Here is a 9,025-nt window from a genome sequence, read left to right as displayed (position 1 = left end):
TTCGGTTATGAAAGCTATAAAGACCTAACTTTTGAGATGGTTTGCATGTCGAAAGGTGCAAAATTAACAATAAGGCGCCCGGTTATAAATCCGTGGTCAGCAAGTCATCATCACGACACTTGTAAACAAACCGTGCTCGAGTTTGATTGACAGATGTCGTCAGACGCGATAAATTCTCTTTATCTTTGTCTTTCATTATAGATATCCAGGGTCAAAGTTTGCACAGGGGCTAAAACGCTTTCCAGAAAGTGACATTCATCGGAGTAATTTGTTGTCATATTGATCCAGAGACCTGTCCCTCTGTCATCCTCCAACATGGCCATAATCATATGTTATACCATTGTGATTGCTTTATTGCATAAAGGGTCTACCAAACTACACTAAGCCAAAAAAGAAACTTTTCACAAGGTCTCATCTTAAAATTCTGTGCATCAAATTGAACCAAAATTACATACATACACATGTCAGTAAACAAGCAGTTGTCCAACTGACACAGCAGCATATTTGCATTGACATTGAAAAGCTTCCTGGACAACATTCACAGCCCAATAATTGGCACTCAGCACAAAAAATCTGTGAGAATGCATATAAGATCTTTACACAGATGACAATTTCCAAAGAGTATAAGTTGAAGTGTGGAACTGGGCTCATTTCTGCATTACACAAACTTTCTTCAAGAAACAGGTCTTGTTCTACACTATTTCACTTACTCAGATTTCTTGTGTTGGGTGCCATTTATTGGGCTGAGAATGTAGTCCAGGAAGCTGTTCCATGTCAGTGCATTTTGCTGTTGTGTCAGTTAGACAACTGATTGTTTCTGACATGTGTTTAAAGTTTCTCTTTTGGCTTAGTGTACATGAGAGTGATGTGTTTTTATTAACAAGATTCACAACCCAAAATATAAACCACTTGACAAATCAATTCAGTTTTATATCAAAGCTTCAAGTAATATTTTATTCAGCTGATAATCGCACAAAAGATTTGTCACAAGTATAACAACACACTGCCTCATTAATTCCCACTCCTACTGCTACTAGCGATTATAACCTGAAAATGTCACAACTAATGTAATATCATTAATCTTACTGAAAGAAGATCATGTACATATATAAACATACAAAACATAATTGCAATCAGTATTTCCTGTACAATATGGAACCGAAGCTCACGCTGCGAAGAAGGTAACTTGTATTACTATTTGGTATCGGGATATTCCATTTGATATCCCACCCGTTTTGGTCTGATTTGCTCCGAAATGGGAAATCGTTCATGGATATTTTGTGAAAAAGGGGTCATTCAAAGTCACCTTGCCAAAAGTGGGGGTCAGTATCGCAGTATTTCAGAGTCCATTACGTAGATAATTTACTATACAAAAGAATTCAATGTGATTGGTTAATTCGTCTTGATGAATCAAAGCTATCCGAGTCTGATCACTTTAAATCTTTCTGTGAATTGGTACACACCGTAATTGTTGCTGTTCACTTTACCTTTGGAAATGGGAGGAAATGATGTTTTATGTTATGTAACTTACTATTACCAGTGGCTTATCACATTATTATAGGCTCTCCATTTGCCTACCAGGCACAGGGTTGCCAAACAATTTCAGCTCAAATCATGGGTCAATTAATCAAAAAGTCACTAGATTTTTCTCCCAACCATTAGTTTTCATGGGACAGGAAAATACCAAAAGTCGCCCAATATTTGTCTTAACCATTGGTTTCTATGGGACAGGAAATTGCAGGGGAAATAATCAAAAGTCTGCCAATTGGGCTACCAAATCACGGGTTTGGCAACCCTGACCAGGCCAACACAATAACCCTTACTTATGTAGATGTCCTGCTTGATGAGCCAATGAAGTAGTCTATGCACTGCAAATCAAAGCCTGAATTGTGCGCTATGAAATAAAACATATAAAAAAACAGCACCAAATATTACTAAATTAGCCAAAAGATACTGTTGCATGTATAGATTCTTATACATAATTATAACACATTTAATTTCCCTGTGTATCGTAATAATTCTGCAATGTGCTAAATATTACAAAAACGGGCACGCCCTCTATATCTATTAGGTTTTGGCCCATTGCCATAGAATACATCAATCTGTGATACAGACAGCATCGTCAGTATCTTTTCTTTGGCAATGGGACAAATTGACTAGATTCAGGAATGTGCCGGCCTTTATTTATCAACATGCTGTAAAGATTCACTAAACAGAGGGTACACTTTTAACGATTCATTTTACACAGGTAAAATTTCTCAAATATGGATTTTATTTAACTTCATTTCTCTATACACTCGCCATTTTAGTCGTATTTGGGTCGCTGTTTTTGTAAAGTCTCTTCATTTTCTAGCGCATTGTTCAGGGTGTGATTTTCAGTGACACAGCAACTTACTATTACCATCTCGTACTGCCTTGCAATTTACATACAGTGCTAATTATACAGTATACTATTTATTTACGGCAGAAATTGTTTTTTAACAGTTGGAAGACAAAAACAGCAAAATGTGACAAGATGTCCTACATTTTAAGCACAGGCAAGAGGAACAATGATTATACTTTTAAGGTGCACATTGCCACCACTGTCAATCTCAAATAATTATGTCGTACTGATGTCAACACATCTGATCTGCAACAAAAAACTTGCTATTAATAAGTGTGTACTTAGTTTCCTAATTGTTCAGTTACATGCTGTGTGCCGAGCGTAAGTTTGAAATTATGAACGAACAATCACGCTGATTGACTAATTAATATTCATGACAACAAGAGGGTCTAATTACCCACTGATCATCGAGCGTGTAGAATGGTAACAGACTTTGCCTCTTCTATGTGCGCGATGATCACCATGGTGTGCCAGTAACTCTGAACAATTAGGAAATTTACTGTAGGTGAATACTTTCTGGATAGAAATTCTCAGGAACAAAAAGGATAAACTTCTACTAAAAATTGTATTTTTTACAACCATCCAACATCATCATGACTACACAAAATGTAGTTCCCTTCCCATTCCTCAAGCTGGTACGATGCATAATTTATGCAGTATGTTTCATGCATCACGGACACTGAGCTATTACAGTTGAAATCCAAACACCCCCTATGGAAGACATGACTTCCACACAGGGAGTGTGTATTTAAAATGGGAGTTACTGTCATTTGAAATCTACACCCCCTGTGTGGGACATTAAGGTTATGTCTTCCATAGGGGACCTCAAAATGACCATCTTATCCCATTTTCAGTCATTTTACATGATTTTTGGTGGCCATTTAAAAAAATGCCCTCTATCTGCCTGCAGAATGCCCCGATATTTGGGACCCCTTCCAAATTTGATGCTGAGCACCTACGGAAGTGCCACAAAAAATTTGACGCTTTTGTCCCCGTATCTCATAAAATTATTGCTACCCTGACTAACTACAGGGGTGTATGGATTTCAACTGGAATAGAGACCATTCCTTACCAGTGACTTGACCTTGTCTTGATAAACATGCAGAAACATACTATCATTGATAGCACCAACTTGAGGATACTGTCCTAAACTGCTTGCTATTAAAAAAATCTACAGAGCCCACTGTTGTCTCAGTAAATTGTGATTCCTGTCTGTTGTAAGTAGGCAGATTTATACAAGTATATACTGCCATCTGATTGAAACTATTGGCCCTTGGTGACATCAATTATAGTAAGTTGATGTCACAGAGGGCCAATAGTTTTAAGCGGGAGCCTCAAAAGAAGAAGTACAACATTTGATTTATATCCTTCATTCATATATCCTTTGTTCATTGATTGGTTAAAATATAAGGCATATGTTGCACAGTGTCTTCGACCCTATATCTTCATGGCAGGAATCGCCATGGTAGGTTGAATCCACAGCCACGATTAGCCATTTGGTTCAAACCTTTAAAGCTCTTTAGAACTAATAATTAGTCGAGGGACATAACTAAGGCTACTCACAATAGCCGGGTTATTGATCTTAGTTGTGCGTGAATAAGCTTGTATACTCCATTGAGGTCAATGGTCATCGACTTTTATACTGCCTACAGTGAGTGCAGCTGTACTACACGCTGTAGTCCATACAGGGTATGGACCAACGCAATATAAAATGGTCAGATTTTGACTTCAAAGCGCACGGCCAATTTTCAAAGCGCATTCTAGCGACTATCATATCTGTTCAACACGTATTTTCAAGTGTATGAGACCACATCTGGTTTCTTGAGAAAAATTCATTTGCGGGAGATATTCATCAATTTCTAACCCAGTATTCAAGATTTTCGTCTGATATCAAAATCGTGCATAGCAATTCACGTGTATCGATCCCGTGTATTCATTTTAGTGTCTCTGCTCCACCAAATAATTATTAGCCAGGCGGTGTCGGTGTGTGTTGTGCCTTGGTTTGGGGGCTCGCACATGTTTTACTTGAGTTTACTGTGTTAAGTGTCGCCTCTGAAGCTGGCTCTTTGTATCATAAATAATGTATTGTAAATGTGAGAAAGATTTTCACATTAATTTGTCTCCAATTAGCAGTTGAAATTAATTGTTCCTTTTCCGAGACTGTGATCTCAGATGTTGAATCTGGGTTCATTTTATTATTATCATTGTAAGAGGTGCATATTCATTTATTAGTGATAACATATTTAATCTTAAGCTAGCGTATTCCGAATTTAACCGAGTACTTGAGGAGGAATTTCGTAAGGAAACAAATCTACAGTGGAAACTCATTATAACGAAGCTGTCAGGGACAGAGAAATTAGTTCTTTATATCCAAATTTCGTTATATCAGGGTTGTAAAAACAATAAATAACAAAAGAATTTTGTATCTTGGTTCTGGAAAATACTTCTTTATAACTGGGTTTTTTTCTTGTATCAGATTTCGTTATAATGAGGTTTTACTGTACTATTCGGGTGTACTACACACATCTCCTAATAATCTCTAGAGTATGATTAGGTCAGAGGTGGCCAAATAATAAATTCATTTGTGATCATGCAACACTTGTAACCAATCAATGAACAATAATCTATTATTGAAGGATATACAAATGTAATATTAGTTATTGTGTGAAATGGAGGTATGCTATGGGGAATTAGCATGCACAAAGCCCCATACTAGGTGAAACCTAAGGCTGAGCCCGGTATGGGGTAGAGTGCATGAAAATTTCTCGTATCATATCATACCACTGTGACTAATTATTTAACTAGTCGCAGTACTGAATCACACTCGCTATAAACCTAATAACACTCGCTAACTTAATCCCGCACAACGTATACAAATGTATGTAAAGGATGGCTTGTCTCGGCACACTTGTGGTGCAATCACATCAAAGCACTAACGTCACTACCTCTAGATGGTAGAATGCTCTAACTGCTTCTTAGCGGTTTGATCAAATTCATTATTATTGTAATTTTATCAATTAATTAGCTTACCAATTATCAGTAGAAAATTGAATATCAGAATAACACTACAGAGAATTTGTGTGTTTCTTAGAAATAATGAAATGGTCACTATTCATCCCCACTCATTCAATACTGTTGGTTGGAATTACTAACAGTTTTGAACCATATTTATTAATTGATACTCCATCAATTTGATTTCAAGAAATATGATCGGATTAAAATTTAGATTTCGACATCTACACAGCCAAAATTACAAGCAGCCTGGCTAGGAATTTATTTCACTACAAAGTTGGAAATCTTTTCTACACAATGAAGATTAATGTCTTCAATTATTAAATACTTTAAACAGTATTTTCAATATATAAAATCTGAACGCCTTCTCTCATGAATAATCATGAAGAAAATATGAAGAAGAATTTGTATCAAATGGCACAATTAATTAATACAATCAAATTTATCCAAAGTAAAGACCTAACCTTATGAATGTGTAAATGGACTATTGCAGTTGAAATCCATACACCCCTATGGATGACCTCCATCTTTCACACAGGGAGTGTAAATTCCACCATTTGAAATCTACACCCCTGATAAGATCATGTCACCCATACAAGTGTATGGATTTCAACTAGAATAGCCCAATGCCAGGTCTGAGGTGAAATGCTGAAAATCCAGCCAGTAGTTGGCTTATCAGAGTAATTAGCTTCTCAATTTGTTTGTTTCGTGCAGCAGCTCATTGAGGTCAAAGGTTACATTTTGTATATGACACAAATGCAAGATTCCATCCTACAGGTCTTCAAACTAATTTGCGTCCATCGTGGAACAGCTCAGAACACAAGCAATTACACGGCAGCAACACACATCCATACGGCATAGCTGGAATCTTTGGTGAACTGACCAATCACACTCCTGGATAACATGCATGTGTACACGCAATGATGGCCACACATTTTTTGAAAGACCTGTAGTACGTCACTGCATCTTGTCTATTATTTGCATCCCTCATTGCACACATTCAAAGAAAATGCTGCGATTACCTCAATGATATTATAATATCAGGCAGCAAGGCCTACAGGGATGTGATTCAATCATGGATTCCAATACCAATATAGTGTATACATGTACCTCCAGCATCCTATATCAAAGGACACAATTCAACCGAGCATCGCAGAAATCAATTCAATTTGATGATAGTTTCTGAAAAATGCAGGAACCTCCAATGCCTACATTGACAAATGTGTGTCATTAAAAATTGACATACACTGTCCTTGGTAACAGTGTTCGAAATATGCCTCAAAAAGTTACAGGCCAGCCGGGCTTGACCTTAAAAAGTTACCGGCCAGCAACTAGATGCCAGTCAGAAAAGTTACCGGCCAGGCCAAAAAGTTACAGGCCAATGGCCGGCCCTATTTCGAACGCTGCTTGGTAAATCACATACACTGTCCTTGGTACTTAATTTACAATACCAGATTTCTATTGCTGTTACCCCCAGAAGTAACCGGCTGCCCAGCTATGTGAGTGGGTACACACATCAGGATCATGTATAGTACACACACTGGTACTAGATTTGTACTGTACTGGGTAGCAGTGTCTGTACCTCTGGTGTCAGCAGCAACAGGAATATGGTTGTGTACTCTTCTGCGTTCCACAATTCAATCTCAACTATCAGGACACAGTTCTTGAGCCTTCAGATGTTTGTACATTCATAGAATGACCCTTTAAATGTTGGGTACCAAAAACTCATATGCCACAACAATGAATGTTAAATAGAGATGAATGAACTATGTCACTTTATACATGACCATTTTGGCTCAAATTTCCTACTTGTGACAAGCCCAATGCTGCTCAAGTTATTGAACCTTGAAAATGACTTCCAAATCATCTTCAATTATTACTCCTGTATACTATATTACAAAGAAATATTCTTACTGTACAAGAATATACAAACATAAAAATGTACATCAGATACACCACACCATTTCATGCCCTGCACTCGCAACTAAATATCACTTGAAAGATGAGCTGTATTTAGTTGAGAGTGTAGTGCCATGAAGTCAGCGGACATATGCCTAAATAAGTGGTGATTTTACTCTAAGATGCAACTTATGAATCAGAGGGCGATAACATGCTTTCAGATGACTAAATATTATCCGGGCCTATTTCAAGAAGACTTACATTTGCTCTCATGCATTATTTACCACATGTAAACTGCATGAAATCAAGGTGAATCTTCTTGAAACAGGTCCCCAGTAATTTTGCAGCCACATGAAAACTAGGTATACAGAGCACTGTGTTTCAATTCAACACACTGTAGACAATGCCCCAATATTCAACACACTGTAAAAAGCAAGTTGATAAGTTCTTGCTCATCAAATACTGAGCTATTGAAGTTGATATCCATACAACCCCTATAGAAGACATGACCTTAACCTTACACAAGCTTAAGGGGGAGTGTGAATTTCAAATGAGGTTACCTGAATGGGCGACTCCATTTGAAATCTACACTCCCTATCTGGGACATTAAGGCCATGTCTTCCATAGGGGGTGTATGGATTCCAAATTGAATAGCTCAACATAGCTTAGACTTTGTAGCAGAAAGCTCAAAAGGGAAGAACCTAGTATTTATGTGTTTTGTGTTGTAGCATCATTACAGCGCAGACCGAAAAATACACGTACATTACAAAAGAATAAAAGCACACAAAAAATTGAAGGCTTATAAAATTGTGTGTGAATAAGAGTAGACCAAATTCCGAAGAAAAAATTATGTTTTTAGAGCTTTTGCAAGAGTTTTGAATTGGTAACAGAATGCTCTTTCTGATTATAATGGGCTACACCTCAAAGTACAATCACCCCTGATTTAGGTATATGCTTGGTGATGCACTCTTCACTTCCAATGTTGACCCTACAAATATTACAACCTGAAATTAAAAAAATCAAACCTTTGTAAAATTTTGTTGTACTTCCTTCCATCCTATAGAAAACAGGGAGAAACCAGAATGAGGGAAAAAATGTCTGTTTGGTTCCACAATGTTACTAGTTCACCCATTTGGCAATCTTTCTCACTGTTCGCAGGTTTTATGAGTCATAATCACTGCATCCAATACTGTGATTTAGCCTGCTGATGTTGTGACGTCTGTGGTGGGATCGCTTCCCTTTGTGAATGTGGTGGATATAGTCTCTGTGGCGGTCCTCCATACTCACCACCACCGCCACCACTATTAGCCTGTTGCTGTACTACACTTTGGCTATACTGGGCCTCCGGACCCGAATAATACATCTCTGGTTTGCCTGGTAACGAGTATGGTGCTGACGAAACTGAAACGGAGGGTGCCATGTGTTGTTGAAGAGGAGTTCTATATGAGGGACCCTGCATACCTGAAAATGGAGGGGGACTGCTCTGATACATAGGGTGATGGACATTCTGAGGAGAGCTTCTGTGCAAATCATCGTCCTCATCCGAATCACCATCATATGACACCAGTCCTTTCATTCGCTTTTGTTTGGGTTCATCAGGAGAGGGCGCTCTACCTAGTTTTGCTGTTATTTATAATCAGATTTGGGTTTAATTTTGGATGTTATAAATATGAAATATTATTCAGATATTAATGAATAGAAATTTAATGATGAAAATAATAAATAATCAAA

The 9,025-nt window shown here is 37.6% G+C and overlaps 1 protein-coding gene across 1 annotated transcript in view; it reads right to left on the bottom strand.

The window, feature by feature from the left end:
• Positions 1-921: 921 nt before the first annotated feature.
• Positions 922-9,025, bottom strand: part of LOC140172020 (uncharacterized) — a 41,370-nt gene continuing 33,266 nt past the window's right edge. The window contains exon 17 of the mRNA XM_072195368.1: positions 922-8,917. Coding sequence (XP_072051469.1) covers positions 8,469-8,917 — 449 coding nt within the window. The 3' untranslated portion in view covers positions 922-8,468. The remainder of the gene's footprint in view (positions 8,918-9,025) is intronic.

The sequence above is a fragment of the Amphiura filiformis genome, chromosome 15 (genome assembly GCF_039555335.1).
Source record: "Amphiura filiformis chromosome 15, Afil_fr2py, whole genome shotgun sequence".
In the NCBI taxonomy this organism is placed as follows: domain Eukaryota; kingdom Metazoa; phylum Echinodermata; class Ophiuroidea; order Amphilepidida; family Amphiuridae; genus Amphiura; species Amphiura filiformis.
This window is presented reverse-complemented; position numbering and strand designations above follow the sequence as displayed.